The sequence below is a fragment of the Alligator sinensis genome, unplaced genomic scaffold (assembly GCF_000455745.1).
Source record: "Alligator sinensis unplaced genomic scaffold, ASM45574v1 scaffold1385_1, whole genome shotgun sequence".
NCBI classification, from domain to species: Eukaryota; Metazoa; Chordata; order Crocodylia; family Alligatoridae; genus Alligator; species Alligator sinensis.
In genome coordinates, this window is record NW_005842793.1 from 77,211 (window position 1) to 98,308 (window position 21,098).

General features: G+C 43.5%; 1 protein-coding gene across 3 annotated transcripts in view; it reads left to right on the forward strand.

Annotated features, from left to right (window-relative positions):
• The first annotated feature begins 703 nt into the window (after positions 1–703).
• The window catches only part of EML1 (echinoderm microtubule associated protein like 1), a 100,241-nt gene continuing 79,846 nt past the window's right edge, over positions 704–21,098 (forward strand). For all 3 annotated transcript variants that reach the window (XM_025191212.1, XM_025191211.1, XM_025191213.1), the window contains exons 1-2: positions 704–881; positions 9,678–9,810. In XM_025191212.1, coding sequence (XP_025046997.1) covers positions 725–881; positions 9,678–9,810 — 290 coding nt within the window. In that variant the 5' untranslated portion in view covers positions 704–724. The remainder of the gene's footprint in view (positions 882–9,677; positions 9,811–21,098) is intronic.

Genomic DNA, 21,098 nt, shown 5'->3' on the forward strand with positions numbered 1-21,098 from the left:
TGTGACGTTCCTATTCAATAGGAAATGGAGTGGAATAGAAAAATAGGAATACAGTCCAAAATAACTCTGTTTACTGCTCTGAGGTGAAAAGAGAACAGATTTCCTGCCAGTGAAGTGCAGTCCCTAAGCCTCACTCAGTCCTGGTTACTTCCAAAGAAATATGTACAACAACCATAAACTGACAGACTTAAAACTCATTCCTTTCAGTGTGTGCGTGCATAGTCAGTTAGGACTCTTCTCATACAATATAGGTTACTCATAAGCAGAACTGCTTGCAGGAACCCAACATATGTGTGGGTAATATGGGAGATTTCAGTAAAGTGGAAAATGGCCTTTTTTTAGATACGTGTGGTATACAAAACAATACCAATAAATAGCTAGTATTTTGGGCACTGATAATACTGAAGTGTTTTTATAAAGCGGAACACAATGAGATGTGGGGCTAAGTTATAATGCAAAGGGAGAATGCTTGGGTAGTTGGCAGTGGGTGTTTGATCAACAAAAAATGAGTCTTGGAAGTAAAGTTCTAATTTTAAGAGGCTGACTCTTACTCCTTTTTTTTTTTCTCCTTCATTCTCTGCATTTCAAAACTTTCCTTACTAGAATTCAACAGAAAAGGCCTCATTTCCAGATAATGTAGATATTTTGTATTTTTGATGTGTTTTAAGATTCCATGTTTTTCTTACTGTTTTGTTTAGATGACAGTGCCTCTGCTGCAAGCAGTATGGAGGTAACAGACCGCATTGCTTCTCTGGAGCAGCGTGTCCAAATGCAGGAAGACGATATCCAGCTGCTCAAGTCTGCTCTGGCTGATGTAGTTCGACGTTTGAATATTACAGAGGAGCAACAGGCCATGCAAAACAAGAAAGGACCTACCAAAGGTATGCATTTGAAATCTATGTAAAACATGATTAAGAAGTGATCATTTATAGATATTTATTATCTCAAGATAAACAAGCAAAATTCAAAAATAAAAATGTAAGCACAATTTATAACCAAAATGGAACATTCAAATAACCAAAAAAATGCTTGGCGTAGCAGTTCTAAAGTTTACCTGACCTGTCAAATATCTGCACATCCTTACTTTTAAATCCATGCTCTAAATTTTCCCATGGCTACTATTCGTTGTCTTTTGGAAAAAAATACACTGTAAGATCCTCAAGGATTGGATCATTTCTACCTGGTCAAAGCTCTACTTTCTGAGCATTGTGGCAATACATATAACAAGGACAAAGTTAATTAGCTGATAAAGTTGTCTTAGGCATCATGGAGTATTCTGTAGTTTAATTCCTGTTGTTCAGATAATATGAGAAGCTGGATTTGTTTGGTAATATCTTTTATTGAACCAGTGTTATTGTTGAGAGAAATGTTAGATGAGCTTTGGGGCACAATTATTTTCTTCCTCAGGTGAGTTCCTTAAATAACTTGAAGAATGGCATTGTATTCCCAAAAGCTTGTAATACATCTTTACTAGGTATATTGTTGGTCTAGTAAAAGATATTGTCAACCCTGTCCTGTTTCTTTCATGTTCCCAGGACAATCACAGTTACACTACTACTGCAGCTGCTGAGGGTAATGTCAGTTTATTCAAAGGTAAATCAAAGAAATTAAGTTGAATGCCCAATACCTCACAGATAATGAAGTTTGAATGGGACCAGAGTGATGCAGTGCGGTCTTGCCAGATTTTCTTGCTGTGAAAGCATGGCAAATTTTCACCTTTTTCAGTATCTTCAAAAATGAGTGTATTGTCTTGGTAGAAATAATTGTGGCAAGCTAGATGTGCAAAATATGGTTAAAGTCACAAGCTCTATAATTTCTAAATTTTGTGATATAGATTATATCAATTACAAATTTTAATGTTTAATCCCATTAAAGGAAATTATACATTTTATAGCCTTTTAACTAAGAGCCCCGTTTACATTTGTTTTTGTAGGAGCTTCTGCTAAGGTGTTAAAATGCCTGCAATGTTGGTACCTTGTTAGTAGGTTAGTAGGGTGTAAAGATCCTGCCATTGACATCCTGTGTGACCATGAGAGTCATTCTCCCTCTCTGAGACCCAAAGAGGAAGTGTGCTCATTGTAGGTTCTACCAGATTACTTGTGACCTGTAATTTCTCTAACACCATCATCATTGATATTATATTTGCACAATGGTCACAAAATTAATTAATTGATTTTGATACCTCGGATCCCCATGCAGTCATTGGTGACAGTTAGTTACCTCCCCGGTGATCCACAGAGAGAGGAGGCTCCTAAAAGCAGCCAATAAGAACACAAGGCACAGCAGTGTCTGAAGTCCTGCTTTTCTTCAGAGCACAGGCACATGACAGAAATGAGTGTTAGCTACTTTCATCAACTTGGGATCCAGGAGCATAGAGTGGAGATGTCTACCTGACCAATGCATAGATTCAGTATAAGCAGGATTGTTTGGTGCAATGCTCTGCACCCAGGATCACTTTCTCTCTCAAACATAGGTGGTATCTGTTGGTTATAACACTCATCCATGAAGTGAGAAACCTGGGTTTTAGGCCCTCCTCAGTGTCCTTTCCTAGAAGAGAGCCCTGACTACTAGAATATAGGATAGCTTCCACCCTTGCTGTTGAAGGCAGCCAAGAGTATAAGATTCATGGAGCAGTAGAACAGCTAGCAATAGAGAACATGCATACGCTTATACAATTTGTACTAGACAGTCATTAGTTAAAAATAAAACCCAAATAACCCAGGTAGAGGGGACCAGAGCCCAGGAGAGTGTCATCACCAGAAAATGTGTCCCCAGGAATTTTGTGCTCTTGGCTACCTAGTAGTCTAGCTCCAACAGGAGGGGTAGAACACCCAGAGTATATTTTATAACCTCTCTTGGGAAATTCAGAATATGGGTTTGAGTTCCTCTGGCTAAGTGGGGCCTAGAATCTAGGTGTTCCACTTCCTAAGAGAGCTGTGCAAAGGTGGGCACCAAGGTGTTCAAGAGTGAAATTTGCCTTAGAACAGTGCATTGTACTGAACTTTATGCTACTATCAGTGTCAATCTGGAATTGTGTTACATGAATGCTGAACAGACTGAGGACTTTGGCTTTGGGGGCCTCTCAGGATTGAACAAGATCCCAACAAAGTTTAAGTGGGAGTTAGGTACTTAGGGCACCTGTACACATGCCCATCACCTGCTTTGACCTGTTCTGATTAGCACGCTCTAGCAGCCTCAGTGTCATATGTATTCAGTGTCCTTGCACTTCAAAATGGCAGTGGGGCGCTTTAGTTAAAGCTCATCAAACGAGTTTTAGTTAAAGTACCCCTGCCACCATTTTGAATCATGGGACATTAAATACGTGAGACACTGTGGCAGGGCCGTCCCTGTAGGGGTGCAAATCAGGGCGACCTTTGGGGGACCCCGTGGAGCTGGGCGGAGTGGCTGCTGCCAGCTTCTTGCTCCCCCCCTGCCACCACTGCTGCCAATGGCTGTGGCAGGTTTTTTGGATCTGGGGCGTGCAGGATCGGAGCAGGGGTGGGGCCTCGCACAGATTGTTTTGGTGCCGCACCCTGCTTGGGTTGGCTCTGTACTGCAGGCGCTTTAATTAGAGCAGTTTCCAAGAGCCACTTTAATTAAAGTGCCTCCCCCTCTCTCCCCCCCAACCTTGGACCCTTGGAGCATGTGTAAAGATGCTCTTAGTTTCCAGAGGTCAGTTGCTTGTGAGCATGAGCACAAAGCTAAGTATGGGCCATTTTTTGGATCATGATGTATATGCCTGATGATTCCAGGCACCAAAGCTGCTTTGTGGGTCTGTCTGGCAGCAAAGCTGATGGGGTCTGTCTGGATTGCTTTTTTGTGAATTTGGCACCTATATTCCACCAAATTACTGATTCATTGCCTACCAGAACTGTTTCTATCTGGTCTGAAGTCACAGAGTTGAAGATGAGAACCTGCACTTTTCACCCAGATCAGTCGCAGAAATTCAATGCAACCTTGTGCGAGTCATTTATTTTCAGACACTGATTCAGCAAAACTGTTAAACAAGAGCTTAACTATATGCTGATTTGGGGTCTTGGTTCCTCTTTTAATTTGTGCATTTGTAGGGGAAGGTTAGGGGTGATTATGGAGCTAAATTAATGGGTTGTAAATCACATTAGTTGTTGGATGGCAGATTCCATAGGTATCCACAATACTTGGTGTTTCATTTTCTTTTCTGTTCTTGGCCTCATTTCTTTCACAGTAAAGACTGACCAAATAAATGTTTCTGTTGGGTAGCTTTCTCATTAAAAAAAAATAAACTGCTGTATTCTTGTAATTTTTTGAGGGAGTAAGTTGCTTTATATAACATTTAGATTAGCTGTTCTTTAAAGTGTTGAGGGAAAGCCCAATAAGTACTGTGAAATCAAGCAATCAGATAAGATCTTATCCTTGGGTTGTATGTCAGTTTAGGAAATATATGGGGCCATTTCTACTTCCATTGAAGTTAATGTGAGCAGAGTTGGACCTTCGTTTAGTAGATGCCGCTGCTTTAATTGTGGATGTTCTCTAATATAGAAGTCCCCAAACTAGGAGGGGTTATGACTTCAAACGAATTATGGCACTTACCAGGGGGTCACAACCCCAGTCACAGTAATCAGGTTCAGACCAGAAGTGAAGTTGCAGGCCCAGAAGTTGGGTCACAATGGGCATGTCTACATGTGCATTTAGGCGCGCCTAAATTTAATGTGCATTAGCTTAATGTGCATTAAGGTGATTCAGGCTCACATCTACATGTGCACGTGTTAAAGCGCATTAACACCATGTGCACGGACTGATGTGGGACTAAAGTTAATCCCATGTCAGTCCATACACAGCGTTAATGTGCCTTGATGTGTCTACACATGTGTTAATGTGTTTTAGCTATTTGCACCTACATTTGATACCTGCTTTTTCAGGTATCAAATTCAGGCACGAATAGCCTAAAATCGCCATTTTTATGGTACATTAAGGGCGCACACACGTAGACGCCTGCCCTCAATGCACCTTAAATTGGGCTAAAGCACCTTAAATTGGCACGTGTAGATGCGCCCAATGTGAAAAAAATGGAAACTGCTGCTCTAAGAGGTTGTACCACTTCCTGCAAACGAATGGCTTTAAGTTATTTGGCCATCAGTTTACTGTAATAAGCTTTGATAGTATTAGCAGTTTGCTTTAAAGTGGTTTCCCACTAATTTCCAGAAATAGGTGTGCCCAAGAACACTAATATAAATCATTTCTTATTTTTACAGTCCTATTTCACTTCAGACACTAACCATAGGTCTCCTTTGTATAGTTTAAATATCTCTGAGGAGAGAAAAAGTAGACTAGAAAGCATATTAATAATTTGTTGTTTTGAGCAGGTCTGCCAAAATACAAAATTTGGGCTGCTGATACACTTTCCTCATAAATAATAGATAAATCTAATTTTGAAAAAGAATCTGCTCAGTCCAGGTGCCAGCATAAAAATATTTAATAATTTTTTAACATTAGACTGTAATTCGGTTTATTCATAGGAGCAGTTTTAAGTTCAGCATTATAATTGAACGCTGTGGCGACTAACAAAGACCATCATGGGAATGAATTTGACTAGAGACACCAGACATGGAACCACACACTCTTAACATCTTTCCATTAATGTTGAGTGAGACTTGGACTATTTCCCCTTTACTGACATTTTACCCTTCAGATGCAGAACTGTAAGCCAAAAAGTTGAACTTGGATCTCAAACACTGTGGTGCAAAAACCCTGAAATATGCCATTCAGTATTTCAAGTTCAGTATACCTTGTTACATTTAAGTGCTTAACAATTCATATGAAAGCCCACCTGCAGTAGAACAACATCCCAGCTCAGTATGAGACAGCAATACTCTATTCACTACCTGAATTTCCTCATGGCCCAGTAGCTAATTTATATTCCTTTAAAGCTTAACAATTCCCAGTTTTAAGGCTAAGATGAATTAAGTACATATAGGGGAACTTGACTTACTTGCCTTGCCCATTTATGGAGCTCATTTACTAATGGCTCTTTTTATTTTTCTTTTGCCCACTATATGCCATTCAGAATGGCTTCCTACTTTTCCTACTTTTGTTTGTTGTTCTTTCCTCTTGCTATTGGTTTGTTTGTTATCTTAATAGCACTATTAATCCATAGATCAGAGTGTGATTAAAAAAGCTGCTGCTGAGCCTGATAAACATTTCAGTGCTGTTACCACAGGTAAGACCCTTGAGCAACCAAACTTGCTAAATAAATATAACAACTGACAGAACAGTGATGAACGATGAAGTTACTGACATTCACCGCTTCTAATACCAGTACTGACATGTTTGAAGTTCTTTTACTGTTTTAATTTTATCAATATAGGTTTCCATCGCTTTATGCTGTACATGCATTCCTGGAAAATAGCACATAACTCAAATTCGCTTAAAGGGAACCCACTTTGCAATGTAACAAATAGGGATATGTTCCAAGACCTTGACTATACTGACCCCCAGGCCCATTTCTGCCACTTTTACAAGACAATTTTGGTACTCATCAACAGCAGACAGTACACAGAAGCACAGGGCAGTATCATGATGGGGATGGCAACTACAGAAACACGTGTTGCAGACAATGAGTGAGGAGCACAGACCCACACAGAAGACTATTTTGGTGCCCATCACTCCCACAATACACTGCACAAAGCAGCTGACTGCGAGCTTCCACCATACCAATAGCATAAGAGTGAATTTACCCTGCATATAACAAATTTTTGGTATAAAAAGGGTCATCGCATAAGAGTGAATTCGCACGTACAGAACCCGCATAAAGCAGGACTTATTCTGAGAAACACAACAGGTTTCTATCATAAATAAAAACTGAACAGCCACAAAGTAAATAACAGATTAATTAATTTAAAAAGTGTTAATAATGCATCACAGAATTCTATCAGTAGGTTGTTGCTTTGCTACATTTTATTGCCATTCTAACTTCATAGAGACAGAAGTGGGGCCGAATGGCAAATTAGGGACTAAGTAGTATAGAGAGGCATAAGCTTTTGTATGCAACAGTCTACTTTGTTGGAAGCCATGAATGGAGTGGTGAAGTAGGCTGTCACCTACACAAGCGCATGTCTCTTTGAACCTTTATCTGACTTCAGACTAACAGTTAACTACTACCTGTCTCTATTTCTAGAGACAGTCGGATTAGTTCTAACTTGGATTCTCCTGCTTCAGAAGCATACATCCTTGGTGCTTGGTTTGAAACGAAACCTTTATGCTATATCAGTGCATAATTCTAATTACATCCAGAGAAGAAGATTAATGCTAATTAGTCAACTCATTCCAGCATTTTAATGGGTTTATATTTGTATGTATGTATCTAGTATGTGAAGTAAAAATATTTTTATTTAAATATTTTAGTTGCTTGTTTGAGCATTTAGCTTTTAAAATAACTTGTTCATATTCTTAGAGCCTCTCAAGACCTTGTGAAAGAAGTAAGTTATATTTAGAATTGTATTCCCCAATATTAAATTGAAGTTATCTGGGAGGTAGTATACAGGGTATAGTTAATATGTAGACTGTTACATATTAACACTACTGTATATAAGTTTAAAACACAATAGGACATCTTTTGGAAACTACAAAAGGAATTTAGGCTGATAAAAACTGAATTTTGTGAGAATTAATATGGCCAAATGGAAGTTAGGTAACCATATATTTTCAGGCCAGTGATTATTACATGATGGCTACAAAACAGTACTTCCTTGCTGAGGTAGATAAATGGATTTTGTTCTGAAGAGATTTATATTTTAGCATTATTATTATGTGTTAATGTGCATTTTACAGTGTAAATAAAACCCATTATTCTTAATATCTGAGAAACTTGCTTACCTTGCATTCCTAAATTTGCATAACTACCTCTTTTTGTAAAGTGCAGTCAGTGCCAGCTTTTATGCTTGAAATAGGTTTCTGTATGTGGAATTGACTGAAATGAGCACACAAATTTATGAAATAGAGGTGCACTGATATATAATTGAGTTAATTAGTTTACTGTGGCCTAATAGGGCCACATATGTAGACGCTGAGACTTTACTGCAGAGCTAATTAGGCAGCTGTGCAGTAAATGTCTCATGTGGATGCATCCAGGAAGATGTAGACCCTAGTCAAAGACTTAATAAGGAAAGACCACAGTCTTCAAATTTTGGCATGGAAGCACATTGCTGCAGCTGCCAGACTGGGGGCAGCCCTGTGTCTTGACCCAGGATCCAGAGCTTCCCTAGTCCAGATGCTAACAATCGGCTCCAGGTCTGGGGTACATGCTTACATGTATGACGCCTTAAATTGAACAAGATAGTGACAGAGATGTTAAGGTGAATCAGCTGATAGTTGATATCAGGCGGAGACAGCCCCACAACTTAAACCAGGGCCAGGGAAACGACCTCACCCTGCTCGATTCCCCAGGATGTGGATCAGGACAGTTCCAGGGCACCATTTGGCTCTGACAGTCGTGCAGCTGGGATCTGAGGAATTTTATGCCTCATCCCAGAAACTGCTCATCCTGCCATGTACATCTGGGAAAAGAAGTTGAAAAACTTGTGCAGAAAATTTCTATCTATGAACTGACTAAGTATTTATAGAAACAAACAGAATCCGGTACAATAACTGTGGAGTTAAAAGATCCTGTTTTAAATATTTTCACTAACTGTATTACAACCATACTTACCCCTCAAGTTTCTATTATTCACAACTGAACATTGTTTGATTTTTTGCAACTAATATGTAGTATATTTGAATGAAACTTCTTATAAAACTGTATCAAAATTAATTATGCATGTGGTGTGTACATAATAGAATTTTAGGAGACTGTTTTTGGCTAGGATGATATAAATGGATCATCTCAACTGATTATATCACAATTCTGTTATTTCAAGCACTTCCTCACTTTAAAACTATGTATTTTCTTGTTTTCTGAAATGTCAGATGTGAAGCCTTATATTTCTTGAAAGCGTGCTTTTTAAAATAAAAACTATAGGCCTTGGGGAGTTTGGCTACCTAAGTACTAACTAATAGCATCTTTGTGAAAGAGTTTAAAAAGGCTTCCTGCTCTCCTTTCTGGCATTCTGTTGAACTCCATCAATGTGGGATATGGATTTGTATTTTTGAAGAGTGGTCTAATTTAGGGTAGTGGGCTGACAGGTGTAGTTATTTTTGCACTTTCACATGCAAGTAGTCAAGTAGCATTCCTACCATGTGAAAAAGGTTGCAGAATTGAGCCCCTAAGCAGTACCAAGGTTACTTTACAGATGTCATTAGGAATATCTTTGATGATAAAAAAGGATTTACCTCTTACATGAGAGATTTAGCAAATAGAATTCCAGAATTCTAGAACAGTAGGTTCATTGTAATAAGACTTATCTGAATGCAATATATTATTCAAGCTGAACTTTTTGATAGTTTTGTTTATATTCAGTTTGAATTCAAACTCATACTTTCTTGCAAGATTACTTCCTTTTAATAATAAGCCTATGCTGCAGATTTAGTTAATTTATCCATTGTAAGTTTTAAGTCCCCGGCATAATGAAACAAAGGAAACACATTTTAGAGGTATTTTTGAAGTATGTTACATTTTTGTTGTCTGCAGTTATAAAGATGTCTGCAGTTATACAGTGTATACATTTCAGTGTAGACTGTGACTTCATCATCTGCTTGTCTTACAGCAAGACCCCTGGTACAAACACTGCCTTTAAGGACAACTGTTAATAATGGAACTGTGTTACCAAAGAAACCAAGTGGCTCTCTACCTTCCCCATCAGGAACCAGGAAGGAAACTGTATCTCCAGCAACAAAAAGGTTGGTTTAAACCAGAAACGTTAGTAAACTAATTGAGAAAATAGCAAATCTCATGTGTTTTATTTCTGATTATAATTTATATGTGCAATTTTTTTCTCTCTAGATAATGTCAAAGTAATTGTTTTAAATAATTAAAACTTGAATTAGTTACACTCTTGTAGAAGTACTGTATTTACTTGAATCCAAGATGAAGTTCATTCTCCCCATTCAACATGGGAATGGGGGGAAGCCATGTCTTAGATTTAAGTAGCAGCCCAGGGTAGACACCTGCTCTGTCCATGGCTCTAGGCCCAACCCAGGGGAGACCACATGGTGCAGAGTGGGGGGAGTATGGGGGAGACCACTCAGGGACAGGGGAGCTGCTGTGTGGCTTTGGCTTCAGCCCAGGGCCAAAACTGCTGCCATTTTTGTTACCTCATCAGGGATGGAGCTGGACCCAGAGCTGCTGCATAGAGTAAGTGGTGGCAGACAGTGGGGACAAGTGACCTGGTGGAGCAGGCACCAGTGGGGGGGAAGGTGCAAGGGGCATAAGCACCTGGGGGAGGCAAGTGGCTTGGTGGGGGCAAGGGGCAAGGTTCAGACTGCCTTTTCCCTTGCTGCTGCTTTCCCTCCCACTTACCCCTCTGCTCTTGCCTTGTGGGGTGGGGGAAAATTAATTTAAGATTTAACACATTTATAATGTTCCAGGTATAGAATCTAATTATTAGGGTATTGTCTTAAATTTGGTTGTTTTCAATTCAGGTAAATATAGGACTGAAATTTCATCTCTCTCCTCATGCTGAATTAATTCATCAGGATTAATCTTATTATAGTCATTTTTAAAGGAATACATAGTACTTTGTCTTTATTTATGTGTTGTTCTCTTCCTTCTGCAGTCTACTAGGAGGTTAAAAGGAGACTCTTTCTACTTTGTTATTTCATGACATCCTAAAATGTGGTTCCAGGATTCTATGTCATAGGCAGTGGGAGAAATGAAATGTAGGGGAAGTTAGCAGTATGGTCACAAAGATTTACATGACTGTTGCTTCATTTCTCTCATTCAGATGATTTTATGTAGAAGTATAATATTCTTGGTTGTTCAGGGAAGTTAATGTATTTCAGAATGACCAGCAAATACTTTATATTAGGATTGTCTGACTGGTAGCCTCTGGGCTGCATCCAGCCCATGAGGGGTTAACGTTCAGCCTCAGGATACTACCCGACTGCTGTTTCCCTCATTACTCCTGCTCCTGCAGCAGCCTGGGTCTTTGACATAGGTAAGCTCAGAGGGAGTGGGCCCTGTGAGCTTGTTGCCCATGTACTGGAAGGGGTGGGTGGACCTTCTGGGCACAGCAGTGCCAGAAGTGGGGTTTGTGTGGCAGAGGTGGGAGTGGATCACTTGTGCATTGGCTGCAGCAACAGGAATCATGCAGCACTGATGAAGGGTTTGGGATTATGGGGGGGGGGGGGGGGGATGTGTGTGAAGGAGTAGTGGAGGGAGGCTCCTGCCACATGCCCCTCTCCCCCTTCCCCATGGTGCACAGCCCCTAGCAGTAGCAGCAGGGAGGAAGGGGTGGAGGTGGGCAATGGGCGGGGGGGCAGGGATTGAGGTGGCAGTAGGGTCTATGTACTTATGTGATGGGCAGCAGCGGGGTGTGTGAGAGAGAAGGAGAGATGTCGGGGGAGGGAGAAGTGGCCACTAGAGCTGGGCTTGGAGGCCCCCTGCCCCATAGAGCAGACTGTGCAGGGGAAGGCTGGCCTGGAAGGGAAGAGGCGTGCCCAGCCCAGGGCCAGCAATGGGGACCCCAGGTGGAGGGTGGACAAGGCAGCTGATCTCCTGGCTATTTGGGGTCAGGAGGACACATTTCAGTAGTTCAAAACAGACCACTACAATGAGCACATCTTCTGGGTGATAGCTGCTCAGATGGCAGGACAGGGGCACTTGAAGACATGACAGCAGTGCTGCATGAAGGCCAACTGTGCAGCCACAGCCCACTGGCAGCTGGCTCAGAGGTGCAGGTGGCTCTGCTGCTGTGCCTATACCACAGCCCAAACTGTGTGGTCCCCATCTGGGTTTGGCAGGCACGCAGTCATGGGGCCTCAGGTCCAAGGGGACAAATGCTGTCTCAGGTGGCAGCAGGTCACAGCTAGGCAGTAGCCCCCACTGCCAGACTGCTGCAGTGGGTAGAGGGGCAAGGGCCACTCTAGATCAGGGATGCTGCAGCAGTCCAGCTGACAGGGGCTAGTGTCCCCAGATACCAGGTGGCTGGGTGTCAGAAGCTCCTGAGAGCAAGTAGCCCTGAGCTGCTCGCCAGGGCAGCTTTTTGGACTGCAGGGGCTAGCACAAGTGCTGGCCTCAGCCTCTAGCTCCCCCTGACTGAAGATCTGAGAGGAGCTGGGCAGGGTCAGTTCGCTCCAAGTGGCCCGGTTTGTCCTACACCGAAGTGCATGTTCATGCACGTGTGCTGAGGCACAAATCTCTGGCACAAATTTGTGCTGCTGCTATTTGAGCTGCTGCTAACGCACATACCTGGATATGTGGACGTGTCCAGTGAGTCTTAATCTGCTATGCTCTTTATTTGCCAAAGATCAGGTAAAATAAGATTTTTATGTAGTCACTTTCTCCTTGAATATTCCTCTGATTCCTGTGTTTCCATCCAGTTTTAAGTAGTAGTGATGCTCCCAATTACAGTAAAGGCAAGTTGTGGAGATGAAATATTGATGTGCCCACAGCTGATGTATATTTGTAAAGGAAACTCTTTTTGTTAGGCATGAGATGAAAATGGGTATTGTGCCATTAGCCACTCTCATGTGAAAGTTGTCACAAAGCAACTTGTACTCTATACCCCAAAAATGCAATCAGTAGCCATCATACTGTTGTTTCTACCTGACTCAAATGGGTTGAACTGCTATGACCTGGGGGCTCACTGTAGCTGCAGGTTTATCTGGTTTGCCTGAACCAGTCTTGCTGATAGGTCAAGAAGGTAAACATGAAAGGATGTTAATGGTAGTTGAATGTTTGAAGGAAGATGAGAAAATTTGCATTAAAAAACACTTCGATGTTGGAGAAGTAAAGTATTAGTGATTTTGGATGTACTGGATTTTCAGGTTATTTTAATTTTATTTTTAAATCCCAGCATTAACAAAAGAAAGAAAAAAAAAAGATTTGCTTAGGGTAACTGTAAACAAAACAGAAGGCAGGAATATTTTTTCCTTCATCTATATACATAGGATAGGATCTCGTGCTCTGTCTCTAGAAGTGCAGGATACAATTTAAAGATCAAGAAGAAGGAGATCCTAACTTCATTTGCACTCACCTTGTACATTCCTGATTCTGCATGAGTTAGACATTCTGTCACACCATTCCTTGCAACCTCTGGGGATCATCTCGTCTGTAATCCCTGCAAGGCAACATATTGCATTTACTGAAATCCAAGATGAGGTTTTTTCCACTATAAAAAGGCAGACTCTAATGAACTTTGTGTGAACAGAAGGAGTTTGCTTAGAGAGTTCATTCAAGGAGGAAGCTAGGGAACAGCAAACTGTATGCATATGTGCATGCATGTACAAAGGGTCCTGGTGTGAGTATTTGGTGCGCAGGTTCTTGTGGTGTAACAAAGATGATCAAGGATTTGGAAGGAAAGTCACATGAGGAGAGGCTGAAGGAGCTAGGTATGCTCAGCTTGTGGAAAAGGAGCTTAAGAAGGGACATGCTATCAGCCTTCAAATACTTGAAGGGCTGTCATAAAGAGGAGGGAATGCCAAAAAGAAGAGGGAAAGCACCTTTTCTCTCTTGCAGAGAAGAGGATGTAGACCAATGGCTTGAAGTTGCCGTAAAGTAAGTTTAGATTGGATATCTAGAAAAACTTCTTCACTGTGAGAATAGTGAGGAAGTGGAATAGACGGTCTAGGGAAGTTGTGGACTCTGTCATTGGAGGTGTTCAAGAAGAGGTGGGACGGCCACTGGTCAGGGATGAGTTAGGCATAGCTATTCCAGTGTTCTACTATGGGTATTTCCCATGTCTCTGGGCTTTGCTGGTTGTTTCTTCCCTTCTCCCCTCCTCCTCCCCTCCCTTTTTTCCCCCTGTGTGTGTCAGGATGTTTTTAAGCCTTCCTCAGGGGCATAGGGTGTTGGCTGCAACCAAGAGGGACTTCAAGTGGGGTGTGTCAATGCTCCCACTGAAAGCAAAGCCAGAGGTTCCTGGCAGGAGGGTATTGCCCCTCAGGGTCAGACCAATCACCATATTTAGGGTCAGAAAAGAATTTTATCCAGTGGTCAGATTGGCACAGACTGCGGGGGTTTTTGCCTTCCTCTGTAGTGGAGGTTGGGTGGGGGGTGGGGTGGCATTGCTCTCTATCTAGGGCCTCTTGAGCATATATTGACAACATTTCATAGAGCCAGGATGTTGGCTGCCCTGGTTCCCCCTGCTTTTCTTGTGGCAGGTTGGGCTGTTAGGTCTGTGTTGAGTCAGGCTTGATAGTAGTCTTATGGAGTTTAGATGATGGTTTGTATTGGGATTGTTTAGATAGGGACGATCCTGCCTCAGGCAGGAAGTTGGACTAAAAGACTGTCGGCCATCCTTTTCAACTCTCCTTCTCAATGGTTCTGTGATTCCCTCATTGAACGTGGCGGGGAAGCCCCTCATCTTGGGTTCAAGTAAGTTTGGGAAGGAGGCAGTGGCTGCAGCTTCAACTCTGAACCCTAGTCAGTGCTGCAGCTGGTGTCCCCCACCTCCCTCTTGCAGCTCTGGCCAGGGCAGGGAGCATGTAGCACGTGCTGCCTTGGGCCCTAGCCCAGCCACTTAATGCTGGTAGCTGCTCTGGCCCTGCCTCTGGGGCTATGCTGAAGCTGCCATTGCCACAAGAGCTGCTGCTTGGCTGGGCTGGGACCAGGGGCAGCAAATGATCTGTGTTCCCTGTTCTTGGCTTGAGCAAGGCCCCAGCCAGTTTTGGAGCTGTGAGGGTGTAACAGGTTGCCCTCCCCAGCGCTATCTTCCTGGTCATCTGCATCTTATGTGGGGTGCTCTTGAAGCCCTCTTGGAATCCTTCTGTCCCGCCCTAATCTTGCCTGCCACATCTTGATGGAAATTACTATGCGAGCGGGAGACTGCCTATTATATTGGATATGTTGGGGTCTCTCCTAGGATGGCCTGACCCCTTTTTCTCCCCGTCCAAACCCACCACACAGGGTTTGACTTCGAGGCTGTAGCTTTTCCTTCCAGTGCCTGGAGGCTTGTGGCTGCTTTTTCTGCTCCCTTCTGGAGCACAGCATTCCCTGGCCCAGAGACACAGGTGCCAGCCCCACAATGAGGGGGCTGCAAGTTCAAAACCAGCATGCGACCCCACCAGTCCAAACAAAACAATATACCTGCACCCCCCAGGTGCACTAGGCCTCCCTGGCCTTTTTAAGATCATCCCTTGAGTGCTGGGATTTGTGTCGTCCCAAGCTGTGCCCTTACTGGCACTCGGACTCTCCGCACTCTGTGCCTCAGTGGCACTGGGGCTGTGCCCCCCCCCCCCCCCCCCAGCCCCCCCCCCTCCCGGTGCTGGGATCTATGCCCCCAAAAGCTGTGCCCTCACTGGCGCCAGGGCTGTGCCCCCCAAAAAGCTGCGTCCTCACTAGCGCCAGGGGCTGTGCCCCCCAAAAGCTGCGCTTTCACTAGCGCTGGGGTTCCCACTCCGGAGTGGGTCCCCAAAATGAGGCCTCCTCCGTGCCCTAATAGCCTCACCCAAACCTCCAGTGTTATTCAATAATCACAAAAAATAATAATAATAATAATAATAATAATAACTGCATGTGCTCAATCAACGCAGCGGGTCAGCTTATTCGAACTCTCTTTGAGTCTCAGCTCCGCGCTGCCGACTACAGTCCTGGTTGTGGACGCAGTCCTCATCTCACAGGGGCTTCCATAGCTTCCCCCTTCCTGCTGTGGACCGCTCCCCAGACTCCTTCCTGGAGCTCTCAGGGGCACTGCTTCCCCTTCGGCTGCTGACTCCCCTTACTGCCATTCAACCCAGGGTTTTTATAGTCCTGCCTCTTCCGGTCAGCTGACTAGCCATCCCAGTTCAGCAGTTAACCCCTTCCTCACCAGGCCTCCGTGCCCAGAAGGTTCTTGCCTTATGGGGGCGCACCTTCCTTGTGACAGGATCAGGGTTCCTTGTCACAGAGGGGAAGGTAAGTAGCATGTGTGGCAGGCCAGTCGGGCGAGCTCCTGCATTGAGCTTCCCACTTCATTACGCCCGTCCACCTTCCAGACTCCACGTATCTCTCCAGGGGTGCCTAAGACCTGGCAGACCCCCTTTTGAGCCCCGCCGCAGAGTCCGGGGGTAACGTGTGCTGCCACCACCCTGAGAAGGGACTGTCTGGGTCCTGTGTTCTCCGGGAAACACAGGCCTAATAGTCCTACGGGTACTCGACCCAATACAAGAACTTGGGGCACTTCCCCAAGTCCGGGGGCCAAAAAGGATAGTCTCCCTTAGTCCGCAGACCCAAGGGGCCTCCTGGGCATAATTAAACCCACCCCTCAATAAATCTCCTACACCAGTCACAAAGGAGAACTTTATTGGTTACAGAGGGTAGGGTTAGAATAGGGTACAGGGTAGAGCAATATCAGAGAAATCCCATAGAGCAAACTCCCCTGGCTGGGGTAGCCTTTAATATCTCATCTGAGTTACTGCAAGCTATATATCTAGTTGGATCTCAGTTAGCTTACTCACAAGTATCATCCAGAGGCTGTTGGAGAATCCCTCTGGGGGCAGGCAGTTCCTTATAGATTCATAGATTCATAGATGTTAGGGTCGGAAGGGACCTCAGTAGATCATCGAGTCCGACCCCCTGCATAGGCAGGAAAAAGAGTGCTGGGTCTAGATGACCCCAGCTAGATGGTTATCTAACCTCCTCTTGACCCCCAGGGTAGGGGAGAGCACCACCTCCCTTGGGAGCCCATTCCAGACCTTGGCCACTCGAACTGTGAAGAAGTTCCTCCTAATGTCCAATCTAAATCTGCTCTCTGCTAGCTTGTGGCCATTATTTCTTGTAACCCCCGGGGGCGCCTTGGTGAGTAAAGCCTCACCAATTCCCTTCTGTGCCCCCGTGATGAACTTATAGGCAGCCACAAGGTCACCTCTCAACCTTCTCTTGCGGAGGCTGAAAAGGTCCAGTTTCTCTAGTCTCTCCTTTAGGGCTCGGTCTGCAGGCCCTTAACCATACGAGTGGCCCTTCTCTGGACCCTCTCCAGGTTATCCGCATCCCTCTTGAATTGTGGCGCCCAGAATTGCACGCAGTGCTCCTTGATCATGAGTTTTGAGAAAGCGAGCAAGTTTCAGATGGTACGGCTCTTCTTTGTTCCTGAGTATCCCTCATGGCTGCTGCCCGCCTTCCTCCTGGGCAGTCCTTAATTTATATAGCCCTTGTGACCTCATTTACCTGGTCCAATGGAGGTCAGCACCTGTTGACTGTCAGCCAGCCATTTTGAAATACATCACTAGTTGCCAGGCAGACTCTAGCCCACCAGGAAGGAAGCCCCTCACTCAGGTATGTGATGTCAGTCACGTAGGCAGAGGGAGTAAGTTTCCCCCCTCCCTCAAGAATGTATCCAGCTCAGGATACCCAAAGAGATAAGGTGAGGATGTCTCTCTCTGCTGGGCCCATCCTAATCAAAATTGTCACAGAGCAGAGTTTTTGGGAGAGAAACAAAGGTGGCTTTCTGCCACAGCATGGTGGAGGGCAGAGGCACCAAGGCGGGGGATATGTGGTGAGGAGCGGGTGCGAGGCGTGCAAGCTCAGGGAGAGCAGGCAAGAACAGAATCAGGTGAGGAGGTTAGGCACCAGGGGGGCACGGGTGCCAGGAGGTCCAGGCACTGCAGAGGTGGGAGATGTGGCGTACACAGTCATCAGGATGTCAGGCACCAGGGTGGGAAAGTGGTGGGGGTGACAGGTGGCAAGCAGCAGGTGTCAGGCCAGTTTACTTGCCATTGCCCATGCCCCACCAGTTGCCCCACAGCCGCAGTAGGGGGGGGACACACGAATTTAAGATGACCCTCCGATAATTAGATTCTAGACATGGAAAATTCTTACAAATTTATACATTTTATCTATCTAGAATCTTATTATTGGGGATCATCTTCAATTCAAATCAGTCTTTGATTCAGGTAAATAAGAGGTATTTAAAAGAACCAGTATTCTGTGTTGATTTACACTGGACAATGCTTAGTTATCTACCTACATAGTGTTTTCATACTGAAGAATTAAAAAATATTCTATTACTAGTAAATTTAGGAATTCCAGTAGCCTGATGGATATGTTAATAGAGCACAGGAGCGTTACATATTAATAAGGACTTATATAACTTAAGAAATAACTTCTCACAATATTTCTGTACAAGAATTGTTTTAATACCTATTTTAAATATGCAGAGTTTTTTTTAATTAAACAATTTCTCATGTCCTGGGAGTGGGGGAAGCACCTGGGAGTGGTGAGAATAGTTCCCTCCTCCCTGTGTGGTCCCCCAGGAGCAGGGGCAGAGAAGGGGAACAACCCCCCCCCCCCCTTCCCCCTGTTTCTGTCCTAACTGAACACAGTCCCCACACAGCCTGGATGGATCAGGAAGGAAACCCCTCTGGTGCTTCCCTCATCCCTGGGACAGCAGGGAAAGCAGCAGCAGCAGCATCAGGCAGGGGAAGTGTGGTGGGGGGAAGGGGTATCACCCCTCTGAGCAAGAAGCAGAAGGGAGGGGGGATTTTCACCAGTTTTAGGGACTTCAGAATGTCCCCAAGAGCTTCCCATGGTGCAGTCCAGTTCAAAACATGGATGCAGCTGCACCACTACACCCCCTCTGGAGTTGCCCTGATCACTCGATTGTGAGGCTTACTTTATTAACTAGAATTTGATCTTGCATGCTGCTGAGCCCCATTAACTACTGTTGACTTTAGAGAGTGCTCAGCACTTCTCTGCAGCCAGCCCAGAAAGATGTGGAGAGATTTATCTTTATTCTGAGGATCTTATAAATTCAACATACTTAGTATTTTTTTACAGTATGAATAGAGAAATCATTTGGGAATTTTGAATATCAGGATTTGGAATGCTGTCCAAATTATTCTGAATATTGTGTTAACATCCATGTAATAATTATTTTAAATTTGCATTCAGAATATGAGAGCAATTTGGTATGTAGGAACAGCAGGTGATTTTATCCCTATGTTGTAATGTTGCTTGAAGTTCAGTGCTAAATACAAATTATGGGTCTAGAAGCAATCCAGTGCACAGTAGCAGTGCTTTGTGCCCCTAAATAAAATCTAGATTTTTGTGGTTGATATGGGATGGCTTTGTTTCTCATTAGCTCAAAGAAAAGAGGAGAAAAATGTAGGGGGGTAAGAATGCATACCATACCTTGCTCAGTAGGGATGCTGCTGTAGTGCATAGAATAGCATTTACTTTGGCTTTCAAAAGGAGACAATTACTCATTCTTTCTGTCTGAACAAATTGTAAGGTACAGCAATGGTGAAAAACGTGTGGGGTAATCAAAAGGAAAAATACTACAAAAAGTCTGGTTTGTAGATAGAATTAAATGCCTTTAATATGATAAATTCCTGTTCTTCAAAACAAGCAATGTATGGGCTTTAGGAAACTGGCCGGTCTCTTAGAATTAATATTCTACGTTCTGCACTCAGGACAGCAGTGATTTATAACTGGCATACATACAAAATGCATATGAAGCCTCAAATACATTTTCCAGATTTGAATATCCTGAATTAAAAATGTTTTTAAATTTAACTCTGTTAAAATTATTATTCAATTTTACTGCATCCCTAGCAATAAAAGATAATATTTCTTGCTTGTAGGCAGGCACGTCTACACAAAATGGTTTACTGTGCAATAGATTAGTCTACTGCACAGTAAAGCATCAGCATCTGCACATGCAGAGCATTTACTACACTAAATTAGGCTGATGTGCTGTTTCCTAGCGCCAAGAAATACAGGGACTAGATTAAATGTATAGTAGTGCGTATATAGACAGCTGATCGGGAACAAACTTGTCCCAGTCAGCCCGGACTGTGTGTGTGTGTGTGTGTGTGTGTGTGTGTGTGTGTGTGTGTGGAGGGGGTGGGGGTTGTCTTGCTTGTGCAGAAGCTGCCTCTGAGCCCAGTGCTAAGTGGGTACTGCGCAGCAACTTTAGTGCACATTAATTGCACATGTAGATGCACTTAGCATAATTCAATAAAAGTCATATAAGAATTCTTGAATCTATTCTAATTAATGTAGAGGATGAAGAGGGGGAATATTTATAGTGAATATTATGAATATTTTACTAACCAGTTGGCAGAAAAAACTCTCGCAGTAGAGGTGATATCTTTTATTAGATTCATTAAATAGTAGCAAAAAAATTCTTTCTTTCTTTTTGCTACTATTTAGTTGGTCTAATAAAAATATATCACTTCTGTCCCAAGAGTTTTGTCTGCCTATGCTTTCAGACCAACATGACTAAAATCAATATCCCTTACTAACCAGTTAGAGTTTTAGCAATATTATATACTGTTTAAAATTAAATAGTAATTTGTTTTGCTAAATTTGTTATGCATATTTCTGAACCCATGAATAATGTTGTAGTATTGAACTTGAGTGCTGGATTTCTGTTTTTTGCTTTATTTAGGAGAGATGGGTAGACTTTTAAGAATCAAAGAAATAAGAAAAAAATTCCAAAGAAATTCCCCCTTAGGCCTTTACACATCAAAAATAACTACATTAAAGCCAATGGTGTAACACTAATGTAAGATTTGTAAATTCAATAAATCTACTAAATTTCTTTTCAGATGAGGCTCATCTGGCTAACGGAGTACAGGTTTCTCCTGTAATTGAGCAAAAACACAGTCCACGTTCAGACAACCAAGCATGTGCCTGTTGAAGCATCTCAAAGCAGTTTGAGACACCGCAAGAGGCACACTGGGAATGAAAAAAATGTTTCCTGTGCTGCATATTTGCAGAGCAGACTCTAATTCTGATACTGGGAAATCCCAGTATTAAAAAAAACAAAAAAACAAGCCCAAACCCCACTCCGAAAAGAAGCAGTGCAGGGCACGCTCCTAGAGCATGCCCTGAAGCAACCAGATGCTGGGTCCTCCAGAGAGGCACTCTAGCGCGCAGCCAGAGTGTCTCTGTGGCTGCAATGTGCCCCTGCTGCTCTAGCATGCTGCCTCAGCATGCTGGAGCAAATAGGAGCGAGACAAGGCTGCAGCAGCGGCTCGCACCCAAGCTCTGTCCCTGGTAAGCAGAGACGTGGGGGTGGGGCCCAGCCCGTCCCCCCCTTCCCCCC